The 16,664-nt window shown below is 45.9% G+C and overlaps 1 protein-coding gene across 4 annotated transcripts; it reads left to right on the forward strand.

Moving 5' to 3' along the window:
• Nucleotides 1-561: 561 nt before the first annotated feature.
• srebf1 (sterol regulatory element binding transcription factor 1) lies at nucleotides 562-16,495 on the forward strand. 4 transcript variants are annotated; one of them, XM_034594261.1, is made up of 21 exons: nucleotides 563-1,169; nucleotides 3,398-4,056; nucleotides 4,111-4,210; nucleotides 5,715-5,890; nucleotides 6,005-6,142; nucleotides 6,296-6,514; nucleotides 6,654-6,698; nucleotides 7,320-7,434; nucleotides 7,687-7,844; nucleotides 8,200-8,416; nucleotides 8,507-8,691; nucleotides 8,821-9,082; nucleotides 9,370-9,536; nucleotides 9,744-9,912; nucleotides 10,064-10,166; nucleotides 10,418-10,527; nucleotides 11,559-11,691; nucleotides 11,829-11,994; nucleotides 13,139-13,354; nucleotides 14,006-14,117; nucleotides 14,725-16,495. In XM_034594261.1, exons 1-21 carry the CDS (start codon nucleotides 1,064-1,066, stop codon nucleotides 14,943-14,945), a joined length of 3,777 nt encoding a protein of 1,258 aa, XP_034450152.1. In that variant the 5' UTR covers nucleotides 563-1,063; the 3' UTR covers nucleotides 14,946-16,495. The 4 variants fall into 4 exon arrangements, with proteins under 4 accessions (XP_034450150.1, XP_034450152.1, XP_034450151.1 ...); XM_034594262.1 differs by having other exon boundaries at nucleotides 566-1,169; nucleotides 3,398-3,894; XM_034594259.1 differs by having other exon boundaries at nucleotides 562-1,169; nucleotides 3,398-4,210.
• Nucleotides 16,496-16,664: the final 169 nt, after the last annotated feature.

Below are 16,664 nucleotides of genomic sequence, written 5' to 3' on the forward strand. Positions count from 1 at the left end.
GTTATTTAAGTGTGTTGTTTACAGGAGAAGGCCTGACTGTGCCCAAGATAAATTAAATGTATAAACTGTAATGAGAGGATGGGTTTATTTATTTATTTTTATTTTTTGAGAGGGGGTATTCATCGGGCAAATATGGAAAATGTATCTCCTGTCTTGTATTATTTTTGCCCACCTGCATCCTTCCACCTCACCTCCCTGTTGCTGCCACTTCCATTTCAGCAGAGAGAGAGAGAGGGAGAAACACATGATGTAATCGCTAGACTCAGTGCTGTGACGTCAGATCACCCCACTCGGTTCCTGGGCTTCCCATTGGTCGGATTTGTCTGGTTCTACAGGAGGTGTCACGGCTCCGCGTCGAACAAACTTGACTCTCCGCTTGACCACGCCTGCTCGTTTCTGATTGGCTACCGAGGGGCAAGCCCACGATAAACACATGCACGCTGTTTTTCCTTCAATAAAAACAGTTCAATAAAAAATATGGTTGCTGGGGAATATGGTGGTAGGGGGCTGGATTTGCATAAAGTAACATATAACATTTGTTCAGTGTATTTAAATAAATTACATGCTGCTTTTCAGATGGATGCAATCAGACACAATTGATCCATTGCACGAGTTTGTTCCTCTACATTGATAATCGTTGTCTTCTTGTGCAGCGTCATCCATTATTATGATCGGATGCTCCACATGCTGTCTCCTCCTTCAGTCAACACAGTCCACACACGGGACGTGGGAAATCCACTGCGACTGCGCCGATTGGCCCCGCGCGCCTGTCAGTCACCGGGCCGGCTGGGCGGGTTCTGCTCGGCACCCACGTTAGTGAGTGACCGCTGAATGAGCCTCAGTGTTTGACTTGGTTTGACAAGTTTCTCTGCGCGATCATGGCGCTCGGGCTGCGGAGCTAGTGGACGCTTCGTGTTTTCGGCCCCTCTCGGCTCCTGGCTCTTGATGTAGGGAGAGACGCGTTTGCCTGATTTTTCTTTTTTTCGTTGCCTCCCCATCATCTGAGCGATACAGACCGCCCGGTCACAGTACCACCGTGGGAAGACCGCACACAGCAGCGAAGATGGACAGCCTGTCCTTTGACGATCCCTCGCTGGATAACCTGGATCCGACGCTGACGCTACACGATCCCAGCGAAATTGACACGGCCCTGTTGAGCGACATTGATGGTAAGCTAATGTAACGGCGGCTGCCAGCTAACGTGTGCTAACCCCCCCCAGCCTGTCACTGCTCCACTCATCCCTCCGACTCGTCTCCTGTGTTCTCCGGATAGTATTTACTCCATGTTCACACTTCACATTCAACAGCAGTGACCAAAACACAGCGTTCAGCTCGTAGCGTGTGTTAGCTACTATCAATTAGCCCCACTAGCTCACATTAAACACTAAGCTAGCTGCTGTTCTTCTTCGGAGGATCTTTTATCAGATCACATACACACCAGGTTGTTTTTGCTGTGCATTAAGAACAACCGGGTAATTAGAGTGGGGGTTTAATGGCTCAGGCTAATATGTGGAAATAACGTGCTGCTGGATAGTGGCAAGTGTGCCCCGCCCCCCCCGGCTGCTCCACATACAGGGGTTACTGGCGTTCATTCCTCTCCGCTGGGTTCAGCTAGCCTCAGTTCACCGATCACTCTCATATGCTGGATTCATTCAGCCCCCAAAACACAATTATATACAATTATATTGTGTTTAATTGCATGCTGCTGTTTTGTCAATGGAATCAATACACTGGTTCGATTAAAGCCTTGTGCGTATTTACGTATCCTATCACAAACGTCTTTTTTTTTTTTAGAAAGACAGAAAATGCTTGTTTAACAGACACATGCATCAGTTGTGTTATATTTTCATGTTTTCGGGACATTTCCCTGTAATCGGCCAATATGCAGTTAAAACAACAGTCAACGTGTGTTGGTGATAAGCTGAGTAAACAGCCGCCTGGGGGGTGGGGGGGGGGGACGCAGCCTCACATCCTCACATCCTCGCCATCCTCCCTCCCGCGTGTGACCGCCAGTAACCCTCGGTGCTCGCTGCTCGCTGGTAACCTCGTGTGAAGCTGCGCACAAGCGCGGCCTCTCTTCCCCGTCTTGGGCTGATCGGCATAGCAAGTCTCCGAGGCGAGCTGTGATTGGTCAAGAGCGATCACCTCATACCAAAACACTGGCTTACAAACCCAGTGCTGCTGCTGCTGCGTTTCACCGCTGCAGACACAACACTCAGCGGGGAGAGTGACACGGAGTCCTGTTTTTTAATTTATTGCTGATGTGCCCCTGATAGGTTTTAATCAGGGCCACAATTTGAGACTTTATTAGTGAAGTTGGCCTCTTTCCAGGGCCAGAATATAACTGGCCTCTATAAACCTATGAGCTCAGTGCAGCCACGTCTATTTGAGCCTTGTCTTTCTCAGTTTTGACTTAAGCACACACACATTTCTTTTTCTGCTTATTTTGCGTATGAGAACTACGACTGTGCAATAAAATAACATTAATATAAATTTCATCAATAGCAATATTCAGGGTTCAAGGGTTCACTTTTTATTTTTTGCCTACGCATTGTGCAAGCGCAGTGAGGAGGTGTAACATAATTCATCTATCTCAGGTTTATAACATATTTGGCTGTGTGTCATTGTCATTACTCATAAAGAAGATTGGAAAACCACAACCTCAGCTCAGGAGCAAAAATCAGACTGAAGTTTATAGGGATAATTATCGATATGAAAATGTTCTCCTGATATAATTGATCAACTATTAGTCATTAGTTGCTATAGTTCATCATTAAGTTGGTTTCATCACTCTTCAGTATCAAAGCTGCCTGCTCATTCTTGTAGTACCCAGGCCCACAGCTGCAGGAATACCATTCACAGCCCTGAGAGCTCACGGGTTGACGGACATTAAACAAACAGTTTATGTGTTTTCCATCATCGTTTGTCTTGATTTTATTGAATCCTGGTTTCAATTCCTATTTTTTTTTAGTTCGAAAACGAGACAAGAAAGTGTTAAATTAATAGATACATTTTTAGATTCAAGCTTTTTTACACTGTTTATTTGCCTTATTACTATTGTTATATTTACTTTTGCGAGCTTTCTCTGAGCTGTGGTATCATAAACACTCAGGGTTAATACATGGGTACCTGGCGATGCAGATAAGAATGCAGTTGCAGATTGGAATTCCTGTTTGTTATTGGACAAACAATATAGGAAAGACATTTAAGAATACTGATGGTTGTTTTCAGTAAGACAAACTGAAAACCAGTTCTTATAAAGTTGTCTTTCAGAACTGTATTTGATAAGAACTTGGAGGCTTTGTTAATTTCGAGTGTGTATGGGCACCAAAATTATCTTTACAAAATCTACTTTCAATAAAAGTGATGGTGATTCTATTTTCTCTTCCATTTTTAGATATGCTACAGCTCATCAACAACCAGGACATGGAGTTTGGAGGACTCTTTGATACACCATACACAGGGCCCCCACCCACTCAAGAGCTTCCTGGTCTGACCCAGCCCATCACACCAGCTGCCCCTCCAACCACCACCACCACACCTCCATCTTCCTCCTCCATCCTAAGCAGCAACCCCCACCTGGATGCACTTCTGGGCCCTCCCATCACCCGTAGCTCCTCCACCCCAGACAAGGCCTTCCAGCCTCCCACTTTCCAGCAGTCCCCCTTGGCCCAGGTGCCCAACTCCACACCAAGGCAGCAGCCGGCGTCCCCGCAGCCGGCCCAGACCCTCAGACAACCCCAGGTGTCGCTGCCCCAGCCCATTCTCAGCCCGTCGCAGCCAGCCCAGGCTGCTTCACCTCATGGCTCACCTGGAACGAGCCCAGTGTTCAGCTCCACGCCCCAGGCTCTCTTCACCTCCCCTGCACCCCAGACTCTCTTCACCTCCCCTGCACCCCAGACTCCCTTCACCTCCCCTGCACCCCAGACTCCCTTCACCTCCCCTGCACCCCAGACTCCCTTCACCTCCCCTGCACCCCAGACTCCCTTCACCCCCCCTGCACCCCAGACTCTCTTCATCTCCCCTGCACCCCAGACTCCCTTCACCTCCCCTGCACCCCAGACTCCCATGCAGCCCCAGACTCCCATGCAGCCCCAGACTCCCATGCAGCCCCAGACTCCCATGCAGCCCCAGCCACAGACACAACATCAGGTCCAGGCTCAGTCTCAACAAGCCCGGAGTAACTTCAGCAGCCCCAACGTCTACACAAGTAAGCACTCATTATTGGCAAAGACATATACTAGTGTCTATAACTGCTTTTTTTTTGTCTCTAAGATTGCTTAGAAAAAGAAAAATCTTAATATCTCTTCAGGTAAATGACCTAAATTGAGAGCTTTTAAATGTATTGTGATATGGGTCATTGTTGCTTTACCTTTGTTTTGCTGTGGGATTGAGCGTTGTCGTTGGATCATTCCAATATCCATCATTCAATCTGCTTCACCGAATCCAGTTGTCCTCCGACAGTCGTGTTCCTGTTGCCCTTTCATTATAATCTTTTCATTTATTTTCTGAACATTTCCTAGTGGAAAGATTCATACGGAAAAACCATCCATTCGCTGGCAGCATTATGTTCAAACCTTACAATCACATACTGACATAGTAAACAATGTAAGAATGTAGAACAGCATCTGTTTAAAAATAGTAGGAAATGCTAGATATTAAAAACTAAAATATGTATGTGTGTAAATGGATGACGTTTTTGCTACTAAATGTTAGCAGGTTTTAATTTTGTGTTTTGTGTTTTGTGCCCACCTTCAGCTAAAAATAGATCATTAAGTTTTAAATGGATTACGACACCAGGTCAATGTAGTTTAAAGCAGATTTGGGTTTCCGTGCATGCCCGGCTTCGATAGTCTCCCACAAATGAAGCTCTAGTGCCCAGCACGGTGTCTCTTCGTGTGTGTTACATTTCCCAAGCTACGACACCGGGTTAATCAACCTCATTTGATCGCATGTCCAAGTCCTAATCTAATAGACTTTGCTCAGCAGTGTGAGTGTGTGAGCTCAATGAAAAATTATTTTTCTGGGAAAGTCCCGTTGCACATGTACACGTCTGCATATGCACGTACTGTATTTGTATGTCTTTGTTTGAATATAGTTGAACAAGTAAGAGACAGGCAGCGGACATGTGCACAGTAAACCTTTGACACCCTGATTGTTGCTGTTTGTTTTAATGGGGGAAATAAAACTTTTTTTTGATGTAATACTTTTTTATTACTTGGGAAAATTCCCCGACCCAGACGCCGAGAGGTCATTGCAATCAGCAGCCCAGTTGGAGCTGATAAGAACGATAAGGTGACACACTGAATGTTGCCCTCACTTATATCTAATGGGATTGCAGTTCACCACCTTTGGCCTACAAATCCATAGACAATGGCTTGATCGGTGTGAAGTGTAGCAAAAGTAGCTCTCGCTTTTAGAGTTGCAACAATAACAACACATTTTGTATAATCATTGTGCAATTATAAAATTACAGCAGAGGCTTTTGACTAAATTTTGGAATTCTTCAAACAACAAACTTTAATTCTGACTCACTATAGCAAGGTTAAATAAATTTAGCAATTACTTCCTGCGCGGTAGAATTTCCTGCATAACTTGTTTGTTGAATAATGGAATGGCAATTGTGTAGTTGCCAAAAAAAAAGCACGTGATGCCATGGATTGTTGCTGTGGATATTTTTTTAAAAACAAATCTGTTGCATACCTACTTTCCAGCTGTCAGCCCCACCAGCATCAGCATACCCGCCACCAGTTTGTCATCCTCGCCTCCAAGCCTCCAGCCGGTGACCATCCATGCTCAGCTCCAAGGTCTGACCACCACCGCTTCTCTGCTGGCCACCACGACAAGCCAGCCCACTCAAACCATCGCACAACACATTCAGCAAGTACCGGTAAGTGAACGGGATTGCCGTGTGAATGAGCTTCACTGAACAGGCACAAGCCAAATATATGCAGCGTTGTCTTTGGTTTGTATGTCATGTGACTGTTAACAGTGTGTTTCCCAGGTGTTGCTGCAGCCCCAGTTCATCAAGGCGGAGTCTCTGCTGCTGACCACCCTGAAACATGACCCCTGCATAGTCACGACAATGGCCTCCCCCACATCCCTGTCCACCACCAACCCAGTACAGAGCACTTCAATACAAGTAGGGACCTTGTTTTTCATGTTAGCTCAATGCTAACACCATGCAGTGCACCTTGTTTAAGGCATTGCCACTGACTTTAAACATGTTGGATGCGATGACAGAAAGGTTTTCCAACTCCTTATCTCCTCTCTCCTGTTTCCCCCCTCCCCTCAGGCTTTTATGGGCAGTGGCACCATCCTGACCACCATGCCAGTCATGGTGGATACTGACAAGCTCCCAATCAACCGCATCGCCATCAGCGGTAAGCCGCTTGGCTTTCCCCACAAGGGGGAGAAGCGCACTGCTCACAACGCCATCGAGAAGCGCTACCGCTCCTCCATCAACGACAAAATTTTGGAGCTCAAAGACCTGGTGGCTGGTACTGAGGCCAAGGTAAGAAAAGCACATTTATCATCATATTTAGTTGTTAGTTTTATTTATTAGCTAATTTTATGTAAAGGTGCAGTGCACATTAATTCAAAAACTGCTAAAAGTTGAATGAGGTAGCCAAGATCCTCTTTTTCATCTCTAGTCCCTGGACACAGTCACCCTAAAAACAGAGACGACAAAAAGACAGGTGAATATTAATCCATTAATTAGTAAAACATCATTTAGAATTTGGGCTTGGTTACATTTGAGATATTGATATTAATAGGGATGTTTGCCATTTTGCTAAGTTAGCTACAAAGACTAAGTCATCAGTTATTATCGCCCTTAAATTCCTCATCATCTCTGATGTTTAAATCTTTTTTTCAATGATAAACGCAAGACCTTTTTTTTCTTATCCATCACATTCACTGACCCGTCTCTGTCTGCATGTCTGTTGGTGAGATGCTTTGCCAAGTCTTACATGTTGGTTCCCTTCTGCACGTAAACATCTTTTACAGATGGGCTTGCCTTGACTGTCAACATAATGCCATACTTTGCGTCTTGCGTCGGCCTTGTCAACCAACAATAGGTCTTGTATTAGCAGCCATGCCTCTCATCTTGTTGATGTGGCCACTATGCTTTAAGTGGAAGCAGAGGATTGATGCAACTCGTAGTAAACAGACACTACCGATACTAGTAAAATTGGATATTGTAGCTTTTAATATCAGGGTATTGACGTTTTCTGGTGTCTGTATTCTGTGTAACTCTGTCATGACGTCATGTTTAGCATTGGGTTTCAGTCAGTCTCGTCTTTTTCTTCTCCTCTAAGCTCAACAAGTCTGCAGTGCTGAAGAAAGCCATCGACTACATCCGCTACCTGCAGCAGACCAACCAGAAACTCAAACAGGAGAACATGGCTCTTAAAATGGCTGCCCAGAAAAACAGTACGTGCTTCAAGTCTTTCTCTCTTCTTTATTCCTTAACAGTTTGCCGACAGTTCATTTCAATTCATTCAGAGTAAGTTGACCTTTTTGTGATGAGGTCTATTGATAGCTACTGTTCTCCTGAAATGACCAATGTGAAAATAGTCTTCTATTCCCTCTAAGTAAGTGGGAGTAAAGGCTGAAGATGTATTTGCTTTTATGCCACTGATTGACCCTCGGTTAATGCCCTTCTCATCTCTCCTCCTCCTTCAGAGTCTCTCAAAGACCTGGTTGCCATGGAGGTAGATGGACAGGCTGATGTGAAGAACGAGCTGCCGACCCCGCCAGCTTCTGACGTGGGCTCTCCGACATCTTTCTCACACTGTGGCAGTGACTCAGAGCCCGACAGTCCGATGGGGGAAGAGACCACGGTATGCAGCTCTCAGTGAAACTGCAGTCAGCAGAGGTGTTTCACATCAGATGAGGGGTTGGGTCCATGTTTTAACTGAGCAAACTGTCCTCAAGGGAGACAGTGAATCACTGCCTGCTTATGTGTTAACAGGTCACTTAATTACCATAATGCCATAAGCGGATGCTTTTAAATTGTGTGGTTGCTCTTTACATACATATAGAGTTAACATGGAGCAGGTTGAAAAAAGGCTCTGTAAACTGAAGCAGATGTAGTCATTGTCTATACTTCTGTGGTGCTGCATAAACGGAGGCTCTTTGTATCAGTATTTTTTTTAAACACACATTTTTATCTCTGGTTTCTCTTCTATGTAACAGCCAACTACGGGTGCGGTGGACAGATCGACAGCCAGCAGCAGTGCTGGCGGAATGTTAGACCGTTCCCGCATGGCGCTCTGCACCTTCACCTTTCTTTTCCTGTCTCTCAACCCTCTGGCTGCTCTGCTGTGTTCATCCGGCAGCAGCTCAGCTGGAAGCGCTGCAGCTGCCACCGCCCATCACGCAGGCAGGAGCGTTCTGGGTGTGAATATTGCAGGTATGGATGGATAGATGACGGGAGGGTAGGGCTACAATTTCATGTAATGTTTTCTAAAATATGACACTGTTTTTATTTTGTCCTCTATAGCGGAATCATGGGGCTGGATGGACTGGATGCTTCCAACTATACTTGTGTGGCTTCTGAATGGTATTCTGGTGTCGGGAGTTCTGATCCGTCTGCTGGTGTATGGAGAACCTGTAACCAGACCCCACTCTGGATCCTCTGTTTTGTTCTGGAGGCACCGCAAGCAGGCTGACCTGGACCTTGCAAGAGTATGTATTTTTTTTGTCCTTAAAATATTCTCAGGAGTTACTTTTATCGTCTACTTGTCTTTAGCGACCTACTCTGGGTCACCATTTATCTGTTCAACCTTGTCATTCTGTCTCTTTTACCTTCCCCAGGGTGATTTTGCCCAGGCCAGTCAGAACCTGTGGACGTGTCTAAAGGCTCTCGGTCGCCCCTTACCCATCTCCCAGTTGGACCTGGCCTGTGCTGCATTGTGGTCTCTGCTAAGATTCTGCCTCCAGCGGGTCTGGGTGGGCCGCTGGCTTGCTGCTAGAGCTGGAGGCCTGCGTTCTGACCGCCCCCTGCAGGAGGATGCTTGCAAAAGCAGCCGTGACGCTGCCCTGGTTTACCACCGTCTGCACCAGCTTCATATGACAGGTTGGTTGGTGGGAAAAAACCCTGTTTCTGGATTAAGCGATTGTGGTAGACTGAACGCATTTGAGTGGCATATTGAAGTGACAAAAATCTCAGGAGATTTAAGAGAAACTCTGCCCCCCTTTTCTCCTGCGAGGGTAAGCTTATGTTTTCTCTGTGCCAAAAAAAGAAGGTTTCAAAATCCTTTGGCTTCAGTGAATATCACCTGACCACCTTGGCTCTTTTTTTCATTCTTGCATCACTGTTGTTCTCTATAACAGTACATTTTTCAAATCTGTCTGTGCATACAGGTAAATTGAATGGCAGCCACCTATCAGCAGTGCACATGGCTTTGAGTGCAGTGAACCTGGCAGAGTGTTCTGGCTCCTGTCTGCCTGTAGCCACGCTGGCTGAGGTCTACGTCTCTGCAGCTCTACGGGTCAAAGCCAGCCTGCCCAGGATCCTGCATTTCACCTCTGTAAGTCCCCTTGTACTTTAAACACCCGTAAACAGCAAGCAGTTCAGAGTTGACATTTAGTTCATTTGTTTTTACCATAACTGGGACGTGGCAATGAAACTACAATGAACCAAATCAGTTAATGATTAAGCTGTGTGATTCTGTCAACACTCCTCTCATTGAAGAAATAAGAGTGCAGAAGTTAACTCAACCCTTTGTTTGTCACAGCGTGCTTTCCTGAGCAGCGCCCGTCAGGCGTGCCTGTCGTCCAGTGGCAGCGTGCCTCCGGCCATGCAGTGGCTCTGTCACCCACTGGGTCACCGCTTCTTTGTCGATGGGGACTGGGCTATTCGCAGCACTCCCAAAGAAAGCATCTACAGCCAGGCTGGCAATACAGGTCAGTGTGTGCAAAAATGACATAGTTAATGTGTAACTTTATTCTTGTAAAGCCAAAGTGACTTTGAAACCTCTGGAAATGTGTCACCTGAAACTGAGGCCGATCTCATAAGTCTATCCCATAATAAAATCTTTTGCTGGTACTGTTGCAGTGGATCCTCTGGCCCAGGTGACTCAGGCATTCAGAGAGCACCTCTTGGAGAAGGCTCTGTACTGTGTGGCCCAGCCTCAGACGAGTCCCAGCCAGGGCGAGGGGTGAGAAAAGCCAACACACCTCCAGATAGCTGTTTTTGACACCACTTTGATTTTTATACCATCATGATTGATTTACTATTTGGCATTATTTAGGTGTGAATAGACACCATCAAGGAGAACAACATTAAGAATAAGGATAGCATGACAGACTATGAAAAATAGAGTAAATTCTCATTATATGTTTTTGAAATGGTCATTACATGTTGATGATGAGGCAGCGAAATAACCATTCGGTGTGTGTTTGTCCTCAGGGAGTACGCCGATGCCCTGCAGTACCTCCAGCTGTTGATTAGCGCATCAGATGCTGCTGGCGCCACATCCCAGTCCTTTGCAATCGGCTCCAACATGGCTACTGTGACTGGTAGGTCACTGTGGCCCTTGTCATTTGTGTTAACAACACGTTTATGTCTCTGCTTTATGTATGAGGGTTTAAAAACCCACCACTGTGAGGACATTTTATATTGGATATTATAGAAAACTTTGATTTGTGGTGATATTCTAATGTCATTGGCAACAGTATGGCCTCTGTTGTTGAATCCCTGCACAAAATCAGCTCCTAAAAACTTTGGCAAGTGAACACTCGCTGACTGAAACTACTTCTGTTGCTCGAGTACATCATCACATTCAATTCTAGATTTGCACTCCTGACTTCATTACTATTTATCTTCTTCCCTGAGTGTTTCATTTGCTTTTCTTGCATCTTTTCCTCACCTGCCCGAGTGTCCCATTACCATAATGCGCTTGCAAAAATAACGGGGCCATGAGAAGAAGTTAACTTTTACACTACTGAGATCGAGTAGCTTGATTTCTGCAGGGCTGGCTTCCACCCGCCCACCACTTGCCTTTGTCCTCACTGATCACTGATCTGAGTGAAAGGGAGCTAGGTGAAGGGGAGGCATCCGCTAGATTGCTTCATCTATCTTCAGTGCTGTCAAATCGGTGATCACCTTGAGAGCCGCGAGGGAGAGGGAGGTTGTGCAGGGATTTAATAGGAGACGTTTGTTGGCAGAGCCTCAGGTTGCTCACACACTGTGTCAAGTGCCTGTGTGTGTGTTCCCCAATTTAAACGGAGACGTCTTCCCTTAAGAGGAAGTTATGAAATTGGTTACCTCCTCTACAACTATGCTAGAGGGCAGAAATGGATTGATTCAGAGGGCAAGATATAGAAAGCTGAGTGAGTGAGTGTGTGTGTGTGTGTGTGTGTGTGTGTGTGTGTGTGTGTGTGTGTGTGTGTGTGTGTGTGTGTGTGTGTGTGTGTGTGTGTGTGTGTGTGTGTGTGTGTGTGTGTGTGTGTGTGTGTGTGTGTGTGTACTCAAGCATGTGAAAATGGACAGTGGGAGATTTGTCTGCTGCTGGTGTCTCACCTTTTGACTGATTTGTTCCAAAAACCAGGCTGCGACCCGCACTCCAAGTGGTGGTCTTCGGTTGCTGTGGTTATCATCAACTGGCTCCAAGGAGATGATGCTGCCGCGGAGAGACTGTATCCGACTGTGGAGCACCTGCCCCGCAGTCTGCAGAATGCAGAGTAAGTTGGACATAGACACACTGAAAATTCTACAGCCGGTCAAAGAAGAGTACGTTGCATTACCCTCATCTGCCAATACCACACTTCCAGTGCTTTAACCTGTGTCCTCTGTCTCTTTCCCCCCCTCGCTCTGTCAGGAGTCTTCTGCCCAAAGCGTGTCTGAACACATTCAGGGCAGTGCGAGCTCTGCTGTCCAAGCCAGAAAACTGCCAACTGAGTCTGAGCTACAGCGACAAGGCCAGCGCTGTGCTCCGAGACAGCCTCAACCTAGGACCACACTGCCACAGCTCCAGCTTAGACAAGGTACACAAACACACAGACACACACACACACAGGCACAAGCACTTCCAGATTTGTACACATAAACGTCCTGTTGATGTTTATTATTCCGCTGAGTGGAATTTTGCAAAGGCGACCGCATTCGCATTAAAAATCAAGAAAAAAACAAACACTCGCACACAGCGACAGATGTGCCCACACATCTGTGTGTATGAAATTGTAAACACAGGAAATTGCCCGCACATTATCTCTTAAGTACACACACACTCTTTTCACAATACAAAGCCACACACACTTTAACCACAGACAGCGGCTCCCCGACAGCAACTCCCACTCTGTGATACCATGGTGTCCTTCCCTCTGGCGTTTAGCAGATGGTAATGCTGGTGGAGAGGCGGCTCACAGTGTGCGTTTGTCTACGGACAGAGCTGTAGTGCATTGTAGTTGCATTGCATGTGTGTCTCAGTAGAGTGCAATGTACCTGCTATGCAACACAGAGCTGGGCCACAAACAGCAGAACGCACACAATGAAATGTCCTCCACCAGTACGTTGAGACCTGTTCGTGTGGGCTAGAGTCTCTTTCTTTTCAAACATACAATACTTGTTAATGTTAATACGACTCATGATATTTAGTCTCATTGTGTTAAGTACTTATTGAATCACATTTTCCCTAGAAATGTGTCTGAAAAACTTTGGAATTCCACTTAAGAAAATGCAAGTTTTTCCACTAGATGAAATGGTGCAAATTAAAATCTCATATCACTCTTATAGGTGTGGTCGTCCACTAACCAGAAGGTTGGTGGTTCGATTCTCGCCTCCTCCAGTCCGCATTTGGAAGTGTCTGTGGTCAAGATCCTGTGAAACAAATTGCCCGTGTGTGCTGGAGTTTATGTCTGAAAACAGCTTAAGTTGACATTATTAACAATTCCTAAGTTCTCCTGTTTGTCTTTGTTTATTAGTTATTATAGTATTGTTTTTCCATTTGAAGATTGAAATAGAGACGCATGGTATCATCCACCATTAACACCTATGGAAAGAACTTGACATTTGAGACCTAACTGCATATTTCTTATATTTCAGTCTCCAGGTCTTCAGTCCTTTTCCATTTGCTGTGGAGTTATTTATGTCCTTCATTCCTCAGTCTAAATCCTGTTCTTCTCCCTCTAGGTCATCCAGTTGCTCCTGTGTGATCTGCTGTTGGTGATGAGGACCAACGTATGGCGTCTGCAGCAACAAGGGGCCAGTCCCGCGGGGTCAGGGCCGGTGGGCACCAGTGGCCCAGCGGGGCCCCACCAGGCCTCTCCACCGGAGCTCCAGGGCTTCCAGCAAGATCTCAGTTCCCTACGCAAGCTGGCGCACACCTTCAGACCTGCAATGCGACGAGTATGTATGAGAGGATTAGTCACCACTTTTAGATTTCATTATATAAGTTGAGCTCATGCATTCGTGAAACTTCACAGTGAAACATTGTCACTGACATACTGCCGAACTTTTATATCCTCTCGCTCGAACACCACAAATAATCTTTGATTGACACACACTAAGGGAATTATTAAACCAAGAACAACACACCGACGCACACTCTTTAAACTGCAACTCATTAGACTGTGCCTTTTTGTAAATGCTCTTTAAACCGCTTGTATAAGATCGACACACCGGCATCAAGACGGATCCGTACATGCTGCACATACCTGACGTGACAATAGCATGAAGAACGCAAACACAAAATGCAAAGCTTTAAGAGATGCACTCAGTATAGACATACAAATACTTCCTGTGCACATATTTGCAGGCAGCCCATGCTACAATCCTCTGTGGAAATTAGCTGGGAGGTGTTGGAAGCGCACACACACACACACGCACACGCACCCCTGAGGCAAGTGTTTAGCAGCGTTGTTCACAAGGCTTCAAAGTCTCTCTGAGGTAGAGCCGAACATTCTGTGTGAGTCATCATCACTCGCTCCCATCCCTCCTCCTCCTCTGCCTCCGCCTCCGCTTCTCTCATCTCTCTCCCTCCCCTCCATCTCTCTCCAGTTGTTTCTCCATGAAGCTACAGCCAGGCTGATGGCGGGGGCCAGTCCCACCCGCACACATCAGCTCCTGGATCGCTCGCTGCGACGCAGAGCAACCCCTGGAGCCAAGACAGGTGTGTAGAGATGCTGATCTTTGTTTTTCATCCACTCTGCACAAGCAGTTCTGCAGCATTGTTTTTGTATTAATTGCTGTTCTTGAGATTCTGAATTTGTGCACACTATTGTTTATTTTTTCCACATTTTTCTGAGGGGCCTAATTAGATTAGGTTTGATATTTTCAATGCATTGCCTACCCTTATTTCCCCTGTACACTGGTATCGTGACATGTTCTGTACCTTAATCACAAGTTTACTTAGTTTTCTGTTGTTAAATTGCTCTAGTACAAAGCTCTAATTAAAGTAGGTTGCAGAAAAAACGATCCAAAAAATTGAGAGATTACTAATAAACCTCAATCATGCAGATTTTCTTGATTTCTTTTCAACATTTTTAATAAAAGTTGTAGCGCGCTGAGAGACACTGAATGGTTGTAATCAGTGGCTCTAATCAGCTCCTCATCTTTTTTGGCCAATTATTCACTGCACTAAATCCCATCAGTAATTAAACAATAAGCTGTTGAAGTCTGATCTGGCTGTCGGCGGCTGATCACATCCAAAAGCTCACCCGGAATAGCGCGGCAGCAACGTTGATTGTTCCTTTTTGTTTGTGTGTGTGTGTGTGCAGAGGAGTGCGAGACGCGACCTGGACAGCGGGAACAGGCGGAGGCCGTGATGCTGGCGTGCCGCTACCTCCCTCCCTCCTTTCTGTCGGCTCCCGGCCAAAGGGTAGGCATGCTGGCAGACGCAGCCCGCACCCTGGAGAAGCTGGGAGACAAGCGGACCCTCCACGACTGCCAGCAAATGATCATCAAGCTGGGCAGTGGCACCACGGTCACCAACAGCTAGAGAGAAGGGAGAGGGGAGAGGGGAGGGGCATGAGAGACATGCACGGACACTGTATATAGAAACAAACATGCTCCCACAGACACACAACCACACAGTCCCTGGCATTTTTGGCGTGCAGCCACCGAACAGATTTATTAAACTATACCGATCCACATCAACCTAACAGGATATTCTTCATGGACTGCCTCTCCCACCGCCCCAACCCCACATCAGAAGGCACTTACCGTGTTCACACTCTTGTTGCTCCGGAGTATTATCTCTCTTACCGAGCTGAATCCCCCCCCCCCCCCCCCGCGAGAAATTGAATTGCAGTGCCACTGTTTTCCACAGAGAGGAGCCATGAAGTCCTCCTGGTTGATGGTGTGTCAATGGTCTCCGTGTGTGTGAGTGAGTGAGCATGCATGCGTGCATGTGTGTGTGGAGCGTGAAAGAGATATTTTCTCTGCATTTGCTCGGTATCGTCCCACCCCCAGTCTTTTTTCGACACAGATGCATCCTCTACAGACAGGAGTGCTCAGTGGGTTGGAGTGGCGGGCTGCTCTGATTGGCTGCAGAGTGAGGTGTCGCTCGTGCGTGGGAGGAAAGTGGCCAAACTCGGATTGGTCCAGCTGTGGGCTTGTACAGTGGGGGGCCGCTCTGCAGGTCGTCCAGATAGTACTGATCACGTTTCACTGGGGGGATCTGAGGGGTCCCACTGTACAAGCTCTGTGTCTGTATCTGCACTAGCCCTGAGAGGCTGATTTCATTAAGTAATAATATGGCTTTATGAGGTTATTTTCATAGAGGTCCATGTTTTTGTTTCGCAGTGTACATATTTTAAAATTGTATTTATAATCTGTAAGAACTTTAATTAAGCAGTATTTTTGCATAAGCAGAGTGAAAAAATGCGTACATTCTTCCCTCGATTCTGTTTTATTGGGAAGCGTTTGATTAGATCCAAATAATGCAGTCACTGTGCTGTGTTGCCATGGTGACGAGTGTCAAAATTTCGACAGTATCAAGGTGATATTTGCGGCACGTCGTCTGACTCAGTTGACCTTTTTGCACTGTTGCACACGCAGGCAACTGTGATATCAAAAGACATTTGGCAGAATCCAATTCTGGCATCGTAGAGCGACAACTCAAACTATAACGTGAACCTTTTCCAGCATAATGACACAATTTCAAAATAAGAGACTGTTCTTTTCCAAAGAGGACCTGCAGTGCATCTTTTCTTGTGTTTTTGTTTGTTTTGTTTGTAGCTTCATCATAAAGAGCAATACATGTTCTTCAGTCATTATAGTTTCATGCTCCTAGAGAAACACTGTTTATTACTTTTTAGACAACTGTAAAAAGGAAAAACTTTGGCATGTGTTGTTTTATTTTGTCCCTGGACCGGTTTGTTTTTTATAGTGTGTCACTAATGTGAAAGACTGGCAGACTTTGGTTTGAGATGAATGTAAAGCAACCACGTCTCAAGGTTCTGTTCACCGACATCTTATCATCTCTCCCTTTTGTCTTTGGGTTCATCATTTATTCTGATGTAAATATTAAAACATTTTGTAAAGAAGTCCTGAGCGTTTTGTCCTGGTGTGGTCAGCTGCAGCGGGTTAATGATCCGATGAGTTCGATACCAGATGATGCAATATAAGTAGATAAAGTCTCTCTCCACTAACTTCAACATGATGCAAGGAGGTCATGGTCTTTCCACGTAGTGGGATCAAAGTTTTTTGGGCAAGT

This window comes from Hippoglossus hippoglossus, chromosome 8 (assembly GCF_009819705.1).
Source record: "Hippoglossus hippoglossus isolate fHipHip1 chromosome 8, fHipHip1.pri, whole genome shotgun sequence".
Taxonomy (NCBI): domain Eukaryota; kingdom Metazoa; phylum Chordata; class Actinopteri; order Pleuronectiformes; family Pleuronectidae; genus Hippoglossus; species Hippoglossus hippoglossus.

Excerpts from the sequence above, each read along its gene's own strand:
- srebf1 (XM_034594259.1), top strand. The coding sequence starts at position 1,064 with ATGGACAGCCTGTCCTTTGACGATCCCTCGCTGGATAACCTGGATCCG. Across the intron at positions 6,515-6,653 it reads TGGCTGGTACTGAGGCCAAG|TCCCTGGACACAGTCACCCT; the intron begins GTAAGAAAAGCA and ends TTTCATCTCTAG. Across the intron at positions 7,435-7,686 it reads AATGGCTGCCCAGAAAAACA|AGTCTCTCAAAGACCTGGTT; the intron begins GTACGTGCTTCA and ends CTCCTCCTTCAG.